This window comes from Salmo trutta, chromosome 13 (genome assembly GCF_901001165.1).
Source record: "Salmo trutta chromosome 13, fSalTru1.1, whole genome shotgun sequence".
NCBI classification, from domain to species: domain Eukaryota; kingdom Metazoa; phylum Chordata; class Actinopteri; order Salmoniformes; family Salmonidae; genus Salmo; species Salmo trutta.
The window spans coordinates 59,053,876-59,078,124 of NC_042969.1; the positions used below are offsets into that span (position 1 = coordinate 59,053,876).

General features: G+C 41.0%; 1 protein-coding gene across 1 annotated transcript; it reads right to left on the reverse strand.

Moving 5' to 3' along the window:
- Window positions 1–2,189: 2,189 nt before the first annotated feature.
- adamts15b (ADAM metallopeptidase with thrombospondin type 1 motif, 15b) lies at window positions 2,190–23,725 on the reverse strand. Its single transcript, XM_029772854.1, has 8 exons — window positions 22,382–23,725; window positions 20,545–20,677; window positions 14,360–14,527; window positions 13,621–13,904; window positions 13,207–13,384; window positions 12,556–12,731; window positions 5,970–6,145; window positions 2,190–5,098 (listed from the first exon to the last, which is right to left on the reverse strand). Exons 1-8 carry the CDS (start codon window positions 23,357–23,359, stop codon window positions 4,321–4,323), a joined length of 2,871 nt encoding a protein of 956 aa, XP_029628714.1. The 5' UTR covers window positions 23,360–23,725; the 3' UTR covers window positions 2,190–4,320.
- Window positions 23,726–24,249: the final 524 nt, after the last annotated feature.

The window sequence follows — 24,249 nt, forward strand, 5'->3', positions numbered from 1 at the left end:
GTCCTGTGACAGACAGTATTTCTCGCCTCTAGTCAAGCATCCGACAGTTTCTGGATCATGGTGGACCGGAGGCAGTGGTTTGTGTAAATCTGGGACGGGCCAGCTATTTTGCAGGATTTAGCCTTAGGCAACATTGCTGTGAGCGTGGTTACTCCCATCAGCTCTTCTGAAACATATAAGACAAAATAATGTTAACTAATAGTTTGGCCTAAAACACTACTGGTTCTATTGTCAGGGTACATTAGAATGATTTAACTAGCTAGCTAACAGTTACATACCATATGTAACGTTATCCATTCACTGGTGGGCAGCTTTGTCGCGCCCCTCTTCCTCAACTTTTTAATTACGCCGACAGACACTTTGTTGCTCGTTGCGAATTCAGTGTCCTTCTGTATACTCCATGTCAGACTGAGAGGGGGGTCGTTGATATGTCGGTTCAAACCAGAGTCCAGAGTAGCTGCTAATCCCATATTCTTCGCCATTCATGTTTCTCACTGAACAATGAAAGTCCCATAGAATGGTGTTCAGCTCCGTTTTTGTTGTATTCCCAAACTCACAGTGTATCTCTTTTTCTGCACACCAGTCAGTGAAGCAGATAAGTGCTCATCTTGTTTGTTTCACAATGTTCTTTTCTTTTTGGTGTCACGTCCTGACCAGTAAAGGGGTTATTTGTTATTATAGTTTGGTCAGGACGCGGCAGGGAGTATTTGTTTTATATGGTTCGGGGTGTGTGTGTATGTAGAGGGGTGTTTGGTTTATGTATTCCGGGGTTTTTGTCATTGTTCTATGTTAGTGTATTTCTATGCTCTGTCTAGTCATTTCTATTTCTACGTGTAGGTAATTGGGGTTGGGGCCTTCAATTGGAGGCAGCTGTCCTTCGTTGCCTCTGATTGAAGGTCCTATAAATAGGAATGTGTTTGTCATGGGATTTGTGGGAGGTTGTTCTTTGCATAGCTGTGTGTTGCCTGCAAGACTGTTTTGTCGTCTGTTCATCGGTTTTCTTGTTTTGTTTATTAAGTATTCACATTAAAAGTTAAATATGAGCACTCAACCTGCTGCGCCTTGGTTCATTCACTACGACGACCGTTACATTTGGTTTCTCTCAAGTTAATCTGAACGCTTCTTTTCTACATCGGCATGTCGAACTATTGTTGATGTAGCCATTTTATCGAGGTGAAAAGGCACAGTGATATCAAGGTGAAAAGCCTGAACACCATAGTCATGATATACATTCTCACATACACCCCGCTAAATGATGTTTTAGCCAATCAGCATCCAGTACCCAAACTACCCGGTTGATAATGACAACCAAATGCATATAACATTTGTGAAAGTTACTCGGTCAGTGTTTTTGGGTAACGACAGTGTTCAGGACCTGTCGTCGGAAGTCTTCTCAAAATACCCAGCTGCCCCAATGCTCATTGAGACGAAATTAATGTGGGAGACTGCCTAGCTCTCTCCAACAATAGGCGTGGATTACACGGCATGATGTAGTGGGTCTGTGAGTGTTGTTTCAGGGAAGCCAGAACACTTGAATCAGCAAATTCCACAGTGACTGAATGAGGTGGATGTGTTGGAGATAGGCTGTGGTCGTGAGCCTCTTTGACTGCATCATCACTTCGGGATCTAGACTGAAAAGCACAGCAGTTTGTGCATCGTCATGTTTATCTTTGGCATTCTAAACAGTTAAGTTAAAGTGATAGTTCAGTGATTTTACATATTTAGATATGACTGCTTTCAAGGTAGGGAAACAAATATCTACATGTGTAAAATTACTTAACTAGCCCTTTAAGATTACTGAACTATCCCTTTAATATGACTGAACTATCCCTTTAAGATAGTGGTCATAGGAGTATGCGTTATTACAGTTAAAGAGCTAACAACTTCCACACATCTGTCAACTTTTTGGCAAATCTAAGAAAGTTTGCAGGCTGTCATACAGTAGCTAGCCAGCAAATACATCACTACCACACAACATTGTTCAATGTTGACTCAAAGTTGCGGGCCTCAACATGCCATTGCTACTTTGTAACAACCATTGGACAACTTTTGTGTTGCGCTGCATGAAAATTGGTCATTGGTTGCTACTGCTCCCTACTGTATGTAATTCCCAGAAGTGGAGAGTGGGAGTCATCTGACTACTTGTCTCCACATCATTGACATTAAATACAAGTGATGAACACAAAGAACACAATATTCACGTGTTATTTATTTGTGCACAGATGAATGTATACATAGTATACAAATGCAGCTGATGAAAGAACAAGTCTTTTGCTGCACATAATGCAAAAAAAATGAAATAATTACAATTCCAAAGAATACAGGAACCATCTTTTAGATGGAAGATGTGGTTCCTCCGAACCAAGACTGTCAAAATAAACAACAGAGTTGTATCATGGGAGTGGATTCTATGCTAGGAAAGTACCTTTTCATTGGAATGTAGAGCAAAACAAAATGCCTTTTGTCACTTTCCTATGCATTGTAATAAAACAATTATTATGACATAATAATGTAACACAGGCTTTATTAGAAAAGTCAGTAGAGAGGACAAAGTTTCAGAAATTTCATTGCTGATGATGTGACATGGTCTTGTAAAGTTCCTATGATAATTTACCAGCATTGCATTGAAATAGCTGAACTGAACACACTGTAACTAATAGTATTTACTTGAAACTCAAATTCTCAAATGACCATCATGCAAAAGGGGACAAGGAAGAATATCAGCATCCACTCTACTGCAAGAGGTAAGAAAGCTATGCTATGTCAAGTTCACGTAGTGAATCTGAGATTTGTCTCTTGCAGTACAAAGGCTTTCCTCCTATTCAGTATCCAAGTATCTTTGGCGAAAACATGAATACAATCTGAGCTTTGTGAAATTTGCACTGTTCAAGACACAACATTAAGAGGAAAATTATGCATTGCACAATACAAGTACATTATTTCTTGAAACGAATCATTAGTTATATAGTACATACAGTGCGTTTGATTCTCTATGTCTATATATACATATATTGTTTCTTTCTCTTAAAATATTTCATTGTTTGGCCAAATTTGCTTTATTGCATCACTGGATTGATTAAAATCCGATTCATAATTGCTTTTATAATTGCCAATTGCTGATAATCTTTTCAAGTGTATAGGATATTTCATTAACAATTTTTAATTATCATATGAGAAATATTACTATCAACTGTTTAATCATGGAAACTGATAAAGGTATATTGTAGGGTTTTAACAAGACTTTAGCAAATTGTTCAGATTACAAGTGTAATTTTTATTTTATTTTTTAAAAGGATATTTAATTTATGTCAATGTACCTAATAGATTAACAATGAACAATATTAATAAAATTCCATTGTAAATACAAAAATATCATTTGAAACTAGTGCATGGACCAAACAGGTCTTATATTTTGCAGATACAGTACTGCATTTCACATTTCATTAAGATTATTACTGGAAAAAATGGGGATGGTGAATCACAGATGAAAGATGTTCACTGTTCCAGATTTCAATAAATCAAGATAGCAAACATACTGCTCCATAATCCAGTGGCTGATTTGAAGTTGATTGAGTCTCTTGTGTCAAATACGGTAAGTCTATAGACCTCCTGTATATAGACTGTACCTAGACCGGTGCTGTGTGTGCATGTGTGTTTTACTCTTTGTCTCACTAGAGGTAGAATGGCTGTGGCTGTGTCCAAAAATCGTTCTTCCCTACTGCCCACTAAAAGAATAAACGATGTATTAACCTTACTACATACTGTTTAGAACACACTGTTTTGTTAAAAATATTTGCAGTAACCAACAGATATCAACATACTAGGCTCCTCCCTACTGAGAGGGTGTCTTCTAATGGGTTGTTCCCTGCCTTTCATTCATTTTGGTACAGCCCTTCCCCTTTTCTGATTAGCAGCTGTTGTCAAACTCACGTGGATCTAATAAACACGATAATCTTCCTCAATAGTGTACAGCGAATTCATATTAGATTAAAAGCCAAAAGAAGTCCTGGCATTAAAACACTCAATATTAGAAATTTCCCATACAGTAAAACATTATATTTTCGCATACTCAAAAACCCTACTACTTAGGACACAAGTACGAGTATTCGGGCACTGCCAGTAACTCCAACTCAACTGAAATGGTCCCACAGTTTGTACCTCTACCCCTTTCTTTCCCTTAGCTGTTTCAAATACCATTTTGTCATCACAACAATGCCATGCACTATGGGAGTTTGTCAGAACCAAATAGGACAGCGAATGGGTTTTCTTTTCAAGAGCATCACTGGAACAACACAAAGAATCAGCAGACATAGAACTTCTCTAACACGGCTGCACTGTGCAGAAATCTAGTTCCTGTGGCTTCTTCATGCCAGAGCAGTGCTCTCTGGGTAGGTGCATGCCAGTCTGAGTGGTGCAACGCAGCGGCCGCCGTTTGAAGCCCCTCCCACATGTCTTGGAGCACAAAGACCACTGGCCTATGTCCCACATGGGACAGGGGTCCCCACATACCCTGGTGGCACCCGGCCTCTGTAAGCTGTCACAGTCCGTGGCTGTTTTGCCCTCTGGGTCCGTACACTGAACCAGTCTACTCTGGAGCCCGTTCCCACAGGTCACGGTGCACTCTTCCCATGCCCCTGTCGACCAGATGTTCGGGGGCATGGACTTGTGCGACGACTCCTTCAGCTTCACCTTGTTGCTGTCCATCAGGACGCTGTTCTGCGAGTGGCTCCTCTCCATTTTCTTCAGGATGTTCTCGTCCTTGTGGTTCTCCCGGCCCAGGTAGAAGGAGTATCGGACCCGGGGCGGGGTCATCTTCCCCACCGAGAGGACCTCTACGGTAAGTGCTTCCTGGAGAGGCCTGGTGGCCTGGAGGATCTCCACAGCACTAGTAGTGCCGCTGTAGCGCAGCAGGCTGCCCTTCACAATGATGTCCCGCTCCACCGCTGACACCACGTAGTTCCCGTTCAGAAGGTATTTGCCATGTCGGTTCTTCACCGCTAGGTAGTTGTCATCGTTAACCAAGCCTCTGTAGCCACGCTGCCGGATGTCGATGTTGGACGCTCCCACAGGCAACATCACCACAAAGTTGTAGCCATGTCTGAAAAAATTATGGTGACATAAAGTATGATGACATAAAGTATGATGACATAAAGTATGATGACATAAAGTATGCTGACATAAAGTATGATGACATAAAGTATGATGACATAAAGTATGCTGACATAAAGTATGGTGACATAAAGTATGATGACATAAAGTATGATGACATAAAGTATGATGACATAAAGTATGCTGACATGAAGTATGCTGCAATAAAGTATGGTGACATAAAGTATGGTTACATAAAGTATGCTGACAAAGTATGATGACAAAGTATGATGACATAAAGTATGATGACATAAAGTATGCTGACATAAAGTATGCTGCAATAAAGTATGCTGACATAAAGTATGCTGCAATAAAGTATGATGACATAAAGTATGCTGACATAAAGTATGATGACATAAAGTATGGTGACATAAAGTATGCTGACATAAAGTATGATGACATAAAGTATGCTGCAATAAAGTATGATGACATAAAGTATGCTGACATAAAGTATGATGACATAAAGTATGCTGACATAAAGTATGATGACATAAAGTATGGTGATATAAAGTATGCTGACATAAAGTATGATGACATAAAGTATGCTGACATAAAGTATGCTGACATAAAGTATGATGACATAAAGTATGCTGACATAAAGTATGATGACATAAAGTATGCTGCAATAAAGTATGATGACATAAAGTATGCTGACATAAAGTATGATGACATAAAGTATGCTGCAATAAAGTATGATGACATAAAGTATGCTGACATAAAGTATGATGACATAAAGTATGGTGATATAAAGTATGGTGACATAAAGTATGGTACAATAAAGTAGTAGATTCTTGCATGCACTGTAAGTGCTGGTCACTTACATGGGTTTGGTGAACAATCCGGACACTTTCTTGCATCTTTGGTTGTCCCCTCCACACACACCACACTTGTCATACCTCTTATTGGAGCTGAGCTTGCCGTCACAGCCCGCCTTGATACATTTCCCTTGGACACACACTGCAGAGGTGTCAGGAGAACAGGGTGTTCCGTCAACCACCTGTAGGTGTGAATAGGGAAATATATTTGTGAGAGAAAAAGGAAGCGAGAGAAAGAGTGCATGTGTGTGTGTGTGTGTGTGTGTGTGTGTGTGAGAGAGAGAGAGAGAGTGTGAGTGTGAGCTTGACACTAACTTTTCCTTCAGAAAAGTAGAACACATTTTTTACTTGTCCGAAAGCTCAAGTCACTTGGTCTGTAACACAATGCGCCAAAAAGGTAACTGGAAATAGTGTAGTATGACGCAAGGAACCACTTTACAAAATGAAATGTATTATTATCATTATTATGCCTATTAGCATACAGAAAATCAGACAAAAATGTAGGCAACCCTCTGCCTTTTGGCTTCTTTGCAGATTCAAGACTGTCTCAAAATACAACACTGCCCCTTTAAAGGCCCAATGCAGCCATTTTATATCAATATCAAATCATTTCTGTGTAACAATTAAGGACCTTACTGTAATAGATTTCCATTAAAATGGGCAAAAGCTGCTTTTTAGCAATAAACAATATTTCAAGCAAGAATTTTGCTAGGACTATCTGGGAGTGGTCTGAATGGGGATGGGAAAACTGAAAACTAGCTGGTATTGGCAGAGAGTTTTAGAACTCTTTTTGTTACTTTTCTATTAACCAATGAATCGCATGGTGACGTCACCATGGAAAGCCGATACTCCTGCCAAAGAAAACCTGCTGATTAGAAGGTCCTGTGTAGAGTGTATTTTCAACCAGCAACTGTCAGGAAATAACACTGATCCATTTTCCACACTTTTACAGTGCTAGTTTCATCAGCAGTTCTACAATATGATATAAAACACAGGAAAACAGAATTTTGACTGCACTGGCCTTTAAGTCTCTCCTTGAGGATGATTGCAACACTGGCCAACATTTACAACCAAATACTTTTTATGTCTTTATAAAATAATTTCCTCATTCAATGAATCAGGTGGCAAATGGCTAAATTAGGGTACTTCAAAGGTAGCTAACTAAGACATGTTTATCTATAAACCTAAGGCAAAAACATTCAAGTTTCAGGGGATATCTATTGACTGCATGGGAGAGATTTGTTAATTCTAAGAATATATTTTAAAGTTGTCAGAATGACATGGCCAATGTTGAATAGATGGGAATGCCAGCATTCCAATGGTGTCAGTGTCACGTCCTGACCAGTTGTAACGCCCTGGCCATAGAGAGGGGGTTTTGTTCTTTATTTTGGTTAGGCCAGGGTGTTACATTGGGTGGGCGTTCTATGTTCATTTTCTATGTTGTCTGTTTCATTGATTTTGGCCATGTGGCTTCCAAACAGGCACAGCTGTTGTTGGTTGTTGCTGATTGGGAGTCACACATAAGTGCCTGTTTTTCCGTTGGGGTTTTGTGGGTAATTGTTTCTGTTTAGATCATTTCCGAACAGGACTGTTTTGCTGTCGGTTATCTTGTTTTTGTATAGTGTTCTTACGTTAATTAAATACAATCATGATGAACACTAACTCCGCTGCGCCTTGGTCTACTCTCTCTCCCGACAGCCGTTACACCAGTAAAGGGGTTATTTGAGTTTGGTCAGGACGTGGCAGGGGGTATTTGTTTTATATGGTTCGGGGTGGTTGGTTATGTAGAGGGGTGTTAGATTTATGTATTCCGGGGGTTTTGGTTATTGTTCTATGTTAGTGTATTTCTATGTTCTGTCTAGTCGTTTGTATTTCTATGTTTTGCTAATTGGTGTTGGGGCCTTCAGTTGGAGGCAGCTGTCTATGGTTGCCTCTGATTGAAGGTCCTATAATTAGGCGTATGTTTGTTTTGGGGTTTGTGGGAGATTGTTCTTTGTACGGCTGTGTGAGCCTACAAGGCTGTTTGTCGTCTGTTTTTCGTGTTAAATAAAATGAGCATTCACATACCCGCTGCGCCTTGGTCCATCCATTACTACGACCGTGACAGTCAGATAACTTTTTTTCAGCTCCCAATACTCAGCGCTGCAGAGATGGTTTTACAACCGGAGTATGAAGCATTGGTTTATTAAGTCACCCATTCATCAACTGCATGTCGGCCATTTGCAGTGTGCCAGTGGAAAGTTTTTAGGGACATCGGACTAGACAAAGACATAATACATGCTAATAGCTAAATCATTAACTATCAACATAACTAGCCAGGCTACACGATATGTGGTGAATTGGCTATCTAGTTAGACTACAGGCTATCATTATTTTATAGGCTAGTGTCACAGTATCCACAGAAGGTGGCGCCCCTCGGTCGGGCGGCGCTCGGCGGTCATCGTCGCCGGCCTACTAGCTGCCACCGATCCATGTTTCTGTGTCTTTTGGTTTTGTCTGTCTTTTCCGCACCTGTTTCTTGTCTGTCATTAGTGGGGGTGGTATTTAGTGTGTCTTTTCAGTTCAGGATTTCGTGCGGGATTGTTTTATGTCATTTCAGTATAGACGTTAGTGAGCACTGCTCCCTATTTTCTATTATTGACCGGGCTGCGCCCCATGTGTCATTTGTTTTGGGAACATGTTTCCCTCTTTGATTATTGTGTGCGCTCTGTGCCTTTCGGCTTCTTGTGTTTTCCGGATTGTTATTAAACACTACGATCTACCGGACCTCTGTCTCCTGCAATTGACTCTGCCTCTCTACTGATCCTGGGAACTCGTGACAGCTAGGGTCTCTCACTGGCACACATTTACATTTTTTATTTAACCTTTATTTAACTAGGCAAGTCAGTTAGAAGAAATTCTTATTTACCATGACAGCCTACCCTGGCTAAACCCTAACCCGGACGACGCTGGGCCAATTGTGCACCGCCCTATGGGACTCCCAATCATGGCCAGTTGTGACACAGCCTCTAGCACTGAGAAGCAGTGGCTTAGACCACTGCACCACTCGGGAGCCCACATGCAGGTGATGCACACACCATGCCTTTTCCAGGACTTCCATGACAGTACGAATTCTGTTTGCTGACCAAAAATCATGTTATAACTGCAAATAACTCCAAAATCAGTAAGGAATATCAATATGTGCAGACGCGGTTACACTGCTCTGTTCTTTAATCACAAACCCTTGCAACCGGGAATTATTGAAAAATCGCTCATGTCAATGCAATACAATACGCTCTGCAGAAATTGGGAAAACAGCAATACTTTGCATCCAGAGGACAGTGATCCATTTCTGATCCAATTCTGATTGGAGTAATTGTTAGATATTGTAATTGTTAGAGAGAGATTCCATTCTAAAAGACCACAAATGGATCCACACTTTTCTATCCAGCAACTATCTGGACCATCTAAGGACAGAACAGCAAACAAGCAAGTATAAATATCAGAGTGCTCAAAGGGAAAGAGAGGTCTGGTATGTATTGCTATAAAAGCTTGTTTGGTTGGTTGGTTGTGTAAATACTTGCCGACATACAACAGCTGTAAACGATACAGTCCATACAGTCTCTCTCTCTTTCTCTCTCTCTTGCTCTCTCTCTCTGTCTCTCGCTCTCTCTCTCGCTCTCGCTCTCTCTCTCTCAATTAAATTCAGTTAAAAGGGATTTATTGGCATGGAAAACATATGTTTACATTGCCAAAGCAAGTGAAATAGATAATAAACAAAAGTAATCAATCAAAAATTAACAGTAAACATTAAGTCACAAGTTTCAAAGGAATAGACACATTTCAAATGTCATATTATGGCTATGTACCGTGTTAAAATTATGTGCAAATAGTTAAAGTACAAAAGGGAAAATTAATAAAGATAAATATGGGTTGTATTTACAATGGTGTTTGTTCTTCACTGGTTGCCCTTGTGGCAACAGGTCACAAATGTTGTTGCTTGATGGCACACTGTGGTAAATCTTGATGGCACGCTGTGGTATTTCACCCAATATATATGAGATTTTATCAAAATTTGACTTGTTTTGGAATTCTTTGTGGGTCTGTGTAAACTGAGGGAAATATGTGTCTCTAATATGGTCATACTGTACATTTGGTTAGAAAGTGAAACTCAGTTTCCACCTCATTTTGTGGGCAGTGTGCACATAGCCTGTTTTCTTTTGAGAGCCAGGTCTGTCTACGGCAGCCTCTCTCAATAGCAAGGCCATGCTCACTGAGTCTGTACATAGTCAAAGCTTTCCTTAATTTTGGGTCAGTCACAGTGTTCCGGTATTCTGCCACTGTGTACTCTCTGTTTAGGGCCAAATAGCATTCCAGTTTTCTCCGTTTTTTGGTAAATTCTTTCAATTGTTTTAAGTAATTATCTTTTTGTTTTCTCATGATTTGGTTGGGTCTAATTGTGTTGCTATTGCTGTCCTGGGGCTCTGTGGGGTCTGTTTGTGTTTGTGAACAGGACCAGCTTGCTTAAGGGACTCTTCTCTAGGTTAATCTCTCTGTAGGTCATGGCTTTGTTATGGAAAGTTTGGAAATCGCTTCCTTTTAGGTGGTTGTAGAATTTAACGTCTCTTTTCTGGATTTTGATAATTAGTGGGTATCGGCCTAATTCTGCTCTACATGCGTTCTTTGGTGTTTGACGTTGTACACAGAGGATGTTTTTGCAGAATTCTGCATGCAGAGTCTCAATTTGGTGTTTGTCCCATTTTGTGAATTCTTGCTTGGTGAGCGGACCCCAGACCTCACAACCATAAAGGGCAATGGGTTCTATAACTAATTCAAGTATTTTTTGCCAGATGGGATGTCGAATGTTATGTTCCTTTGATGGCGTAGAAGGCCTTTCTTGCCTTGTCTCGCAGATCGTTCACAGCTTTGTGTGAGTGTCTTTTGTTTGTGTACATGGATTTTATTACATTGTATGTTTTCCCAAAACCGCTTTCCATCAATTTGTATAGCAAACCCTCATGCCAAATTGAGTCAAATGCTTTTTTTAAATCAACAAAGCGTGAGAAGACTTTGAATTTGTTTTGGTTTCTTTGTCAATTAGGGTGTGCAAGGTGAATACGTGGTCTGTCGTATGGTAATTTGGTAAAAAGACAATTTGACATTTGCCATTACATTGTTTTCACTGTGGAAATGTACAAGTCTGCTGTTAATGATAATGTAGAGGATTTTCCCAAGATTGCTGTTGATGCATATCCCACAGTAGTTATTGGCATCAAATTTGTTTCTACTTTTGTGGATTGGGGTGATCAGTCCTTGGTTCCAAATATTGGGGAAGATGCCAGAGCTGTGGATGATGTTAAAGAGTTTAAGTATAGCCAATTGAAATTTGTGGCCTGTATATTTTATCATTTCATTTGGGATACCATCAACACAACATGCCTTTTTGGGTTGGAGGGTTTGTATTTTGTAATGTAGTTCATTCAATGTAATTGGAGAATACAGTGGGTTCTGGTAGTCTTTAATATTTGATTTTAAGATTTTTAGATTTGATAAGGAAGCTGAAAGGTCCAATATACTGTTTAGGCTTTCTACTGCCAAGTTTACACCCTGCTTGGTTGGTTAGTTGGTTGTGTAAATACTTGCCGACATACAACAGCTGTAAACAACACAGTCTCCCTCTCCCTCTCTTTCTCTTTCTCTCTCTCTCTTTTGCCCAGGACTGGAACCTCTCTCACATTCTCGCTCTCACTTTCTCTCTCTCTCTCTCTCTCTCTCTCTCTCTCTCTCTCTCTCTCTCTCTCTCTCTCTCTCTCTCTCTCTCTCCCTCTCTCTCTCTCTCTCTCTCACACATTCTCTCTCTCACATCCTCTCTTTATCTTTCTCTCTTTCTCTATCTCTCTCTCTCACATTCTCTCTGTCTCTCTCTCTCTTTGCCATGACTGGTACCTCTGCCCTCTCTCACTCTACACTTCCCTATATCAGAGAGATAGATACTGTAATCAAGTTTCTGACTGCCATTCTTCTTCACACTCTTCAGAGACAACATGACTTATGCCTTAGTTTGGTTACAATGGTTGTAGCCTACAACATTGCGTTTAACTCTTCATTAACAGTGCCACCTGTCATTAGATCACCAAATGTGAGACAGACAGTGTTTGTTGGGTAACACTTTACTTGACACCCAGCATCATAACGATGTCATAATATGTCATAACAGTGCATTTTATATATATATATTTTTTTAAATATGATGAAAAAACATGACTATAAAGAATTAATTCCAACAAAGGATTACAGAAACAAACTTTCAAATGAATGGAAACTTCTTGGCAGGGTAAAAAAACCACATTTGAATAAATGTGAGTTTTGACAGTCTCATGTAGGTGTCATAACCAGCCATAAAATAACACAATATATGTGACAACAGGTGTAAATATGTGTAATGACAGTGTTATGACCATATTATGACAGGTTATGACAAGTTAGGTCAGCTGTTATGACATATTACGACACTGGGTGTCAAGTAAAGTGTTACCGTTTGGAGAAGTGTATTTCTCCACAGCCTTTCTCAACATTCTTCAGCAGGTTGCTACTGCAGTCTGCAGGTACTCACCTTTGGAGCAAGGACATAGAAGTAGCCTGTTCCATTGGCCCTGCAGATGAGCTTGCACTTGTCCTTGGGTGACACTCCAGAATATTTGGGGACCCACACCACAGACGCTGAGAGCCTATTGGTGTTGAGGCTGAATCCGTTGAACGCCTCGCACTGCTCCTCACGGAAGCTTTTGCCTATGGATTGTATGCTTATTAGTAACGTGGATCCATACGAGTACACATCTGTAAAAAAACATGTGGATCATCCTTTAATGAAGCAACTTATAAAGGCTTTAGGAAATTCAAAAAGTCTTCATGAGCACTACATACATGCTTGACAATTTTTTTTACAATTAAATATTGTCGGATAGGTGCAGTGAAACGTGTTGATTACATCTGGTGCATTGCCAAATGTGACATTACCTTTTCCCACTGTTCATACAACATGACGTTTGCTTATGAATGATTTCTGAAGCTTCTGTATAAGCTTTATCATGTACTAATGGCTTTCTTTAACATTTCAAATTGTAATTTTAAAGTGGGACCTTTGTTTCACACGTATTTTTACATTAGCGTATCAGCAAATCTTATTTCTTGTGGTAAGGAAGCAAAATGCATTTTTCGAAATAATATAATTAAGGATTATTTAAAACTTCACAATGAGTTCTACCTGATTCTGGGCATGCGTCCAAATAGCAGGAGCGATGCTTCACACGGAGTCCTTGGCAGTATTTCCCCCCATATTCTGGAACAGGGTTGTTACAGTCTCTTTTGGCCAGCTGAACTCCTCCCCCACAGGTTCTGGAACACGACCCATACACACCCCACGTCCCCCATCCACCGTCCACCTGTAGGAGAACTACACATTTAGAACCTGTACTCTAAATTACACGTAGAACCAATAGTAACATTTTAGTGTACATTCAGAAATATAGTTTACAGTACATATTATTACAAAGATATAGATGTTTTATTGTTGTTAGACTGTGAAATCATTGTATTCATTGTGAGATCAGTCTCTATCAACATCTATATCAATAGTACTAACTAAGCAGATCAGAACACTGACAGTGAGTGTGCTCACCTTGGTCTTATTGATATTGTTCTTGTCGGTGCACACCCCTCGGAAGCAGAGCTTACTGTTGCCACAGCTGGTGCCATCGGCCCAGGGGAAATGACGTGTCTGGCAGACCAGCTGGCCTCTGGCCTTGCCCGTGCACCACAGCTTGGAGCAGTGCTGCATGTAGGGACAGGGCTTGGAGCCCGTACCGAAGGCCAGCTCACACTGGCGGTGGAGGCTGTAGTTGGTGCCTGGGAGGCTCTCAGGCAGAGCCAGACGTTTTTGGGGCTGATCCAGAAGACAGTCCCCTTTCGAAGAAAAACAACCACAGAGTCAAGATATCAGCCGTGCAAAGCTTTTTGTAAACCATTACATTGTCATAATTTCCAGCCCAAATAAGTGCAAATACCTGTGCAAAAAAAACGACTCTTTTTTAAACATTAAACAAGCATTGGAGCTCGTTATATGTCACAGTCAGCTAATGCAGATGTTGAACAGGGACAGTATTTGACATGAGAGGCCCATGAACTCCAATGCCATTGCTTCTAATTGCATTGCCCCATTCAAGAACTCCAATAGTGAGAACTGTTTAGATTTGCTGCAAGGGTGAGAACAAAGTCTGATGTTTTTCAAAGGGGGGGGGCATATATACATTTGTATGACAGCTATAATTTACACAGGCAGAACTCACACTCACACGCACATGCATGCACATTGTATGACAGCTCCAATTGACAGAGACCGAGCTGAGGGGCTGACTGACCGTGGCCTCTGTCCAGGAAGTCTGTAATGATGGCTGCACTGCACACAGACCAGGGGTTGGCACGGTCGATCTGGATCAGCGTGGGGGACATCATGTGGTTGTCCTTGAGCTTCCCAAACACCTCATTGCAGGCGTTCACATTGTCATGGGGCATGTTGAAGACATGGCCTGAAGGACAGAAGAAATAGCACAGGGAGGAAATATGACCAGAATGACTAGAAAATCTGAAAATACAGAACATTGGTTTGAGAGTACCAGGTTCATTTCATCATCATCTCATCATCATCATCATCGTCATTTTAATCAATGTCAATCATTATCAACAAATTCCAATAATGTACTAATTCACGTGTCAAGCTCATTCCATGGAGGGCCGAGTTTCTGCGGGTTTTCGCACCTCCTTTGTATTTAATTGAGGAATAAAGGTCACTAATTACAAAGGAACTCCCCTCACCTGGTTGTCTAGGTCTTAATTGAAAGGAAAAAACTAGAACCTGCAGACACCAGGCCCTCCATGGAATGAGTTTGACACCCATGTCCTAATTAGAGGATGATTTAAAAAAGAGGAAAAATCCCATTCTCTGCTCAACAAGCCATTGAGATCTTGCTACTGTCGAGTGGTGGTTTGGTTGCAGATATTTTCCCCTTTTATTAAGTTTGCAGTGTCCATTTGTTTTGCTCAGCCTGCAGTAGCTCACGGCGCTAGCCTGACCTGGTACCAGCTGCTTATGTTCGTAGTGAAGACCACTGACAGTGGAACATAATCCCAGATTCATTGGGACGAGGACAATGACAGTCAAGGAGATTTACTAGTCTTCTTCACTGCATCTGTTCACGGCAGGACTGAAGTTGGATCGCCATACTTTTCTCTTCTAAATCATATAGCATACAATTATACTATATGTTGTAGGCCTATACAGTATGTTGTGAAATGTAATTTATTCACTTGAACTCCATCCCACTCCAAATATCAAACCAGCCCCTTTTCACAATATGAAGTTTAATATTCACAGGCAGCGGAAGGAAAACAGTAAGATGGAACTGAGGACTTTGTTTCCAACAACAAGTCAAGTCATCTCATCCCACATGGAAATGACGACTTCACAAATGGATGTCAAATATGACAGTCCTTTCTTGAAGGAAATTGTATAATTAGTTCATAGAAATGTGCACCTTAAACCACTGCCTCTCAATGGGGCCTCACATCTGCTAGTACTTCTCCATCTGTTTTCAGGCTTTACTCCCTTTTCACAGCTCCACATGGATGACTGAAAACACTTAATCGCAACTGTCACTTGTTGTCTCATTAATAATACTAGCCTTGACAAAAATGGCTTCAGTGGTAATGAGACTGTTGGACAGAATGACACCCATTTCACTGGATCAAAGGAAGAAGGTGAGAAAAGTTCAAGAGTTTTCAATGGGGCCTGGTCTTTTTTCCCCCACCCATGTCTGACAGATTAGAATAGGCAATCAAATTATGCACGTGCACGTGGGGAATCAAGGACCCCATAGGGCAGTTCACACATTGAGGGATTATGTATGCTCTTTGGTCCAATTTACATCATCTCATTTCTACGGAGGTTGATGAACTGTGCAGTACATCCACAACAACAGACTACAATTGAATTAGTTAACACCACATGACATCATCAACACCTATCATCTTTTGTGCAAGACATGCATAATGCTTACATGTTCACTCTGGCAATAACATAATAACATACACGTCTACTTGGGCATTGACATATTATTTATTAGCTGTGAACATTGAAGACGACGAGGTGCCCAATGAAGAGCTCCGTTGCCTGTTTGTCAGATGTTTCTACCTCCCTGCCTGGCTGTTCCATCTATACTCCCTCCTTTCAAGATACAACTTTATGAACCTCCTGTCATCTTAAACTGTGGAAGACCATCACCCAAGTACTGACAGATCTCTACATTTGTTTTGCAAACGTTTTTGTTTGTTCTGTTTTTAATAGCGACTTTGATTCTACGTGTGATGAAAAGCACTATATAAAATAAATATATTATTATTATTATTTAGTCTTCACACGCTATCTAAAACCTATAAGGGTTCTTCGGCTGTCCCCATAGATCAAATCACCACGATGTCACAATAGCAAGCACATTTTATTCTGGTTTGTAAATGCAGAATTCTGTGTATGGTTGGTTCTCTGCATGGCTCTGGTCTGTATTTACAAATAACTATCGTATAATGTAGATGACAGTATGGTAGGCGGCCGGCAAAATTGTCGCTATTTTCACAAATGGAACAGGGTCAAATGATCAGATCTTAATACTCTTTGGCATTAAATTGCCTGGACCAATATATCTATCTGAAAACAGGGGGGCAGGTATCCTAGCGCTTAGAGTGTTGGGCCAGTAACCGAAGGGTAGCTAGTTTGAATCCCCAAGCCGGCAAGGTGAAAAATCTGTTGATCTGCCCTTGAACAAGGCACTTAACCGGTGTCAATAATGGCTGATCCCTGACCATGACCCTGCTCTCTGAGTGTCTCAGGGAGAGTTGGAATGTACAAAAAACACACTTGTACAAGTTACCCTCTTGTACATGCAGTGAAACAGGACAAATATAAGCACCACTATTTGAGTATATGCAGGATTATAAGCAGAGTCATTGTACAGTGTTTTCCTTCTTTCTGAGATTTTAAACATGTTCTGATCTTAATAATAGTTGGTATATAGCTGGTCTGGACTTGAAAAAACAATATAAAAGAAATCCACACACTCTCTCTCACACACTCCTAGAGTATATTATACAGTGCAAGTCAATGGAGAGGGAGGCCTGCTACAGAATTCTCCCTCTTTCTCTCCCTCTCTCACAAGCACACTTGTATACACACATACCACAGACATACATACACACACGGGTGAGCATGGATGTCTCAAGGTAGGGTGGGGTAAGCAAAATGACTTATCTCTGTGCACTTTCTGACCACTTCTACAATGGGCAAACATGTATGGAAGGTGTCATTCAAATCAAAAAGAGTGCAGCCAAAAAGTGATTAAATTCATAATATGAATGACCCACACTTATTCCACAGCAAAAGGTCAAAAATAACAATTCTACAGTTCTCACCAATCAAAGAAACCAGTTAGGACATCAGACTAAACATAATTAGCTTCAAAGACCTGTATTTGAAAATCAATTCAGAATGGTTGGGCTTTCCCACCATGTGATGTTTGTGTGTGTGTGTGTGTGTGTGTGCGTGTGTGTGTGTGTGTGTGTGTGTGTGTGTGTGTGTGTGTGTGTGTGTGTGTGTGTGTGTGTGTGTGTGTGTGTGTGTGTGTGTGTGTGTGTGTGTGTGTGTGTGTGTGCAAGCGTGTGTCTACAGTGGTTCCTCCTTTAAAAGTTGTGTCATACTGCGGCACACCTTGTGTGCTGCTGCAGCATTCTGTGGCATGTAATTTAATTGTCAGCCATTTTTTCTGTTAATGCAAGTTAGTGCTAGTTTGACCTCCAGAGGGCATCTTTGAGAAGCATTCGATAGTCTTCCATATTGGCATTACCAGAGATGGGGAGGGCACGCGGGAGACCGGGGTTCAATTCCCCCAATGGGGAGGAAGGAGTAGGCTGTCCTTGTAAATAACAATTTGTTCTTAACTGATTCCATATGTGTTATTTCATAGTTGTGACATCTACACTATTATTCTACAATGTAAACGATAGTAAAAATAAAGAAAGATCCTGGAATGAGTAGGTGTGTCCAAACTTTTGACTGTTACTTGCTTAATTAATTTGATTAATATTATGGTGTTTCTATTCCATGAAAAAATGAAAAACCCTCTGGGTAGGATGGAACGGAAAATATGGCGCTGTACAATGTGATGGTCGGCAGTACAGTACTGGGCTATTTAGCTAAAGAATCCCTGTGTCGTGCGAATGGGAGACTGTGGTATGTGTGTACATGTGAGAGAGGGAGAGAAAGAGGGAGAATGCTGTAACATACCTCACTCTCCATTGTCTTACATTGGATCTGCTTATACTGTATAATCTACTCTAGGAATGTGTGTGAGAGTGTGTGGATTTGTTTAGATATTGTTTATATACAGTACCGGTCAAAAGTTTGGACACACATACTCATTCATTGTTTTTTCTTTATTTTTAATATTTTCTACATTGAAGAATAATAGTGAAGACATCAAAACTATAAAATAGCACATATGGAATCATGTAGTAACCAAAAAAGTGTTAAACAAATCAAAATATATTTTATATGTGAGATTCTTCAAAGTAGCCACCCGTTGCCTTGATGACAGCTTTGCACACTCTTGGCATCCTCTCAACCAGCTTCACCTGGAATGCTTTTCCAACAGTCTTGAAGGAGTTCCCACATATGCTGAGCACTTGTTGGCTGCTTTTCCTTCACTCTGCGGTCCAACTCAATTGCGGTCCTCTCAATTGGGTTGAGGTTGGGGGATTGTGGAGGCCAGGTCATCTGATGCAGCCCTCCATCACTCTCCTTTTTGGTCAAATAGCCCTTACACAACCTGTAGGTGTGTTGGGTCATTGTCCTGTTGAAAAACAAATGATAGTCCCACTAAATGCAAACCAGATGGGATGGTGTATCGCTGCAGAATTCTGTGGTAGCCATGCTGGTTAAGTGTGCCTTGAGTTCTAAATAAATCACAAACAGTGTCACCAGCAAAGCACTCCCACACCATCACACCTCCTCCATGCTTCACGGTGGGAACCAGACATGCAGCGATCATCCTTTCACCTACTCTGCATCTCACAAATACACGGCAAAATTCTCAATTTGCACTCATCAGACCAAAGGACAGATTTACAACAGTCTAATCTCCATTGCTCATGTTTTTTGGCCCAAGCAAGTCTCTTCTTATTATTGGTGTCCTTTAGTTGTGGTTTCTTTGCAGCAATTCGACCATGAAGGCCTGATTCACGCAGTCTCCTCTGAACAGTTGATGTTGAGATGTGTCTGTTACTTGAACTCTGTGAAGCATTTATTTGGGCTGCAATTTCTGAGGCTGGTAACTCTAATGGACTTATCCTCTGCAGCAGAGGTAACTCTGGGTCTTCTTTTCCTGTGGCAGTCCTCATGAGAGCCAGTTTCATCATAACGCTTGATGGTTTTTGCGACTGCACTTGAAGAAACTTTCTAAAATTCTTGAAATTTTCCACATTGACTGACCTTCATGTCTTAAAGTAATGATGGACTGTCATTTCTCTTTGCTTATTTGAGCTGTTCTTGCCATAATATGGACTTGGTCTTTTACCAAATTGGGCTATCTTCTGTATTCCCCCCTACCTTGTCACATCACAACTGATTGGCTCAAACACATTAAGAAAAGAAATTCCACAAATTAACTTTAAACAAGGCATACCTGCTAATTGAAATGCATTCCAGGTGACTACCTCATGAAGCTGGTTGAGAGAATGCCAAGAGTTTGCAACGTTGTCATCAAGGCAAAGGATGGCTACTGAAGAATCTCAAATACAAAATATATTTAGATTAGTTTTTTCACTTTTTTGGTTCCTACATGATTCCATGTGTGTTATTTATATACAAACCTTTCTAATATTGAGTTGCACCCCCTTTTGCCCTCAGAACAGCCACAATTCATCGGGGCATGGACTTTACAAGGCGTTGAAAACATTCCACAGGAATGCTGGCCCATGTTGACCCCAATACTTCCCACAATTGTGTCAAATTGGCTGGATGTTCTTTGGGTGGTGGACCATTCTTGATACACACGGGAAACTGTTGAGCATGAGAAACCCAGCATCGTTGCAGTTCTTGACTCAAACCGGTGCGACTGGCATCTACTACTATACCCCATTCAATGCCACTTAAATCATTTGTCTTGCCCATTCACCTTCTGAATGGCACCCATACACAATCCATGACTCAGTGGACTCAAGGCATTAAAATCCTTCTGTAACCCTTTTCCTCTACACAGATTTAACTAGAGGAACCTGTAGAATAACCATTTTTAGTTCAAGGTAAAACCCTTTTGGTTCTAGGTGGAACGCTTTTGATATACATGTAGAACCCTTTCCACAAAGGGTTCTACATGGAACCAAAAGGGCTCTCCTATGGGGACAGCCGGAGAACCCTTTTGGAACCCTTTTTTCTTAGAGTGTTCTGGTAGATCTGATCTGAATGATACCGATAATACACAAGTAAGTGATCTTCACTCACCCAGTTCATGAGCAGTGGTGAAGGCCGAAGGGAGACCGTCATCCTCGATGACAGAGCAGCTTCTCTTGGGATCACACATAGTGCCCACGTCTGCCATGCCTAAGGTGTCACAGGTAGTGGCTCCACACAAGTCCTGTTGCAGAAGACAAATTAAATGTAATCATCTGGACAATGTGATGAGATGGGGAGATGTGTAGGTGTGTAATGTAATTTGTCTTACCCGTATAAGTGTGTTGCTATTTCATTGCATATCCACCATCTTTTGGTAGATATTAAAGCAGAAAACACTAACAATCTGGTCCATTGTTCTGGTTGGGCCCATTTCTTTATCTCTCTCTCTCCCTGTCTCTCTCTGATGTGCAAAAAATCTGGCCCAGTGAGCTAACCCTTTAATCCGCAAGATGCTTAGGGAATGTTACAGCTGTCAGAGAAGAACAATTCCACTGCCACGTGCCAAGGGGTCTGTCTGACAATGTCACTGATAAAAAAGGTATTGTACTTAGCCATTGTACAACACTTTCAAATACAAGTTTATTTGATTTGAGTCTGAGAATTCTTATCCAATACAACTGCATTGTTCATACAAGCACATTAACACCATGCCTCTAGCCTACAATATTCAATTCAATAACCCCCTCCCCAATAAAGTCAATAAACACTCTTTATCCCCACAGGGTAACTGTATAGGTCAAGGCATCTTCGCCATGTAAGTGGGATCATTTTACACCACTTTGATCACAGTTGGACAGAATCAGTCTCAGAATGAAATGTTATGCATGTTGCTATGCACTCAAAGAGAACCAATGCATCAGATTGCTTCCAGCCAAGCTAGGCTTAATGGAAAACAGACAGACTGGCTGAGTCCAGGCTGAGAGGCAGGACTAAAGGCTCACAGCTGGAAGTGAGTGGATCATCACAGAGAAATTGATACTTCCCATTCTACCATATGAGTGTGTAAAATCCTAGCTCTGGTCCAGGGCGTTAGTGCTAATACTGAGCCTTCTGTTAGCAAGCTGCTCTGAAGCCCTGGACCAGAGCTAGTGAAAATCCTGCCTGGCCTGTTCTACCTGTGGCATTTCTCAACTCAGGTTGGGATCATAGAGAAGGATAGAGGCCTCTAGTGACCAAAAGGCAGTTTTAGCATGGGCAGTGCCATTGAGGGCTTCCACCATGCTTCCGCCAATTTAAAGTAGTCAAAGTAGTGAGTGGGGATTCCTATGTGATTTAGCCTCAATTGGGCTGCCCATGCTTTCACAGATGCTATAATGGCACAGATATAAAGATGAGTCCTCTATCTATCTCTATGGTCGGGATGGAAAAATAGGTGACCGCCTATACCCACTTTCCTGAAAGATGTGAAACAATCTTTGTTCATATGGTTCAATCTTGTTCCATGAGCCTGTTTTTTACTCAGTGATCCTAATAGTGTGGACCTTTATGCTAAATCTTCTGCAACGTGATTCATGACAGGAAAAAGGAGGGGGACTTTTAAGATGTCAAGACAGATGTGATGCTTGTCCGCTGTGCAATTGCAAGCAATGTTTTCATTTTTGCGTTGAGTAAAAATTTGAATTGGAAGTGGAATTTTAGTTTATTTCCTTATTAATTGAATAGGAATTGACACCCAAACCCATCTTGTCTCAGCCTTATCAGGCTGCATGTAACACACAGGGATGTGTCTATAAAAGAACACTTAGTATTGTATTTGCAGATAATGTATTGGGTTACATAATGAGATAATTACTCCAAATGGAAATAATTGATGATTGCATGAAAGCTAATCTGCAAGAAAACATCAAAAAGAGTTGACACCAGGCTGCATTTTACCACTCCTTACCTGTTTGGTGAATAGGACTGCGGTGTCCCAATATTCAGGGTGCTTGTCATTGTATTTGTTTAAATGTTTCTGCCAAGAACAGAAACTGCGTAGAGTGAGGGCAGCATTGGTGGAAACCTTGGGTCCTTTCTCTGCTTCGTTGATCACCATGAAGCCCACTACCACTATGTTTATGGAGTTCATGATGCTGGGGTGCTTGTACAGCTTCGCAGCAACAGACATCAGGGTCAACAGGTAATGTTTCAAGTCATCCCCGTGAAATTTGGCCATAGACTCATCAGCCACGACAAGAACCTCCACAAACCTAGGGATGGAGGCAAACCTTTTGGATCTACCCAGGCTCTTCAATACAGTTTCAGTAAGGTTGTCCATCTCCAGTCCTTTCATGTGTTTATATTTCTCAAAAGACCCTGAAATGCTTTGGGTCAAACCAGGTCCTACTCCACACCTGTTCGTGGTGGAATTGCCGCTGGAGTCCCTGTCGCGTCCCCGGCGGCGTATGACGTGGGTTCTTCTCTCAGTATTCACTGTATGTACACTTCCTGCCCTCTCGTTCGAAAGCTGATTGATGAAATATTCCATGCCCTGGTAAGAAAATGCGCCTTGTAAGCCTTTGCAGAGGCTCAGCGCAGCATACGATTCCTGGTCTGCATTGACATCGCCAGAGTAGAAGCAGTGGCTCAGGTCTGTGGTTGCAGAGGAATTTGACGCTAAGGAGCCGCTGTGAGGAGGGATGTTGGGCGCAATAAATGTAGAATCCGGTAAAAGGTTGAGATAAAATTCTTGACTGAAAGACGTTATTTTAAAAACAACTAGTCGGTCATTCTTTCTCTCCTCCGTCTGTCGAATAGTATGTCTTTCTAAATGTTTATGGTCTAATCGAACAGGTACGCAAAAATCAATTTCGATGCAATAGTTCATTTTTGCATATAATAGGACATCCATAAAAATAAACAGAGAGCCAATAAACATAGTCATCTTTGCAATGCAAAAACTATTACTTATCGATAAATCCGCCACTGGCCTTGGTGGTACCAAGTCTGCATGTGATCCAGTGCGCTGTGTCACAGAGCCGCAGTTGAGCGTCCTCAAAGGATGAAAGACCAAACGATGTGATCGATTCCCATCTTGAACCAGACTATTGAGGCCAGCCTGCTCTTTGGACTTGGTGAGTTTGACTCAGTCTAGAGTCATGTTTATAAACATCGGGAACTGTCAACGGAAATGTAGGGAGGTCCTTGGAAAAGCTCATTGGACATGGTCTAACCCCTTGGTTTATGCTTTGAACCGCAGCCACTTGTAGCGCTCTAAATATTATTATCACATGTGGCACAAGCTGAACTGTCTCCTCCCACTATCGGAACCAAAAGTGCGTCTCTGACGCAATGGGTTGAACACTCATCGCCAACCACAAAGTAGCCTACTAAAGTAACCCTTTTGGTACAGTGCCAATTGTACAGTGTTAGTTATAGATTCAGGTGAAACTAATATGACTTAATCCGGCATAACTAATCGATTGATTAAGCTATAATCTTATACAAACGAATTATCGTACAAGGTAACTAGGCTTAATGACCTAACAGTTCAAACTCCATGCGTAATGCAAATACACCCAAGAAATATTGAAAAATAGCCTAATAATATTTCCAACAATGTCTAACCTGTTCTAGGCTATAGTTTAAAAAATAACAACACCTGTTGCGCCTGCAGTAGAGTGCGCATCTCTGGTCATTCCCGCGCGTAAAGGGCATCTAATTATTTTGTAATCCAATACTACCACCTTGTGGTTGAAATGTTTAATCAGAACCTTACCTTAAATAACCTACTTTTATATAGCGCTAACATGTCATTTTTTGCCAATGCCACTT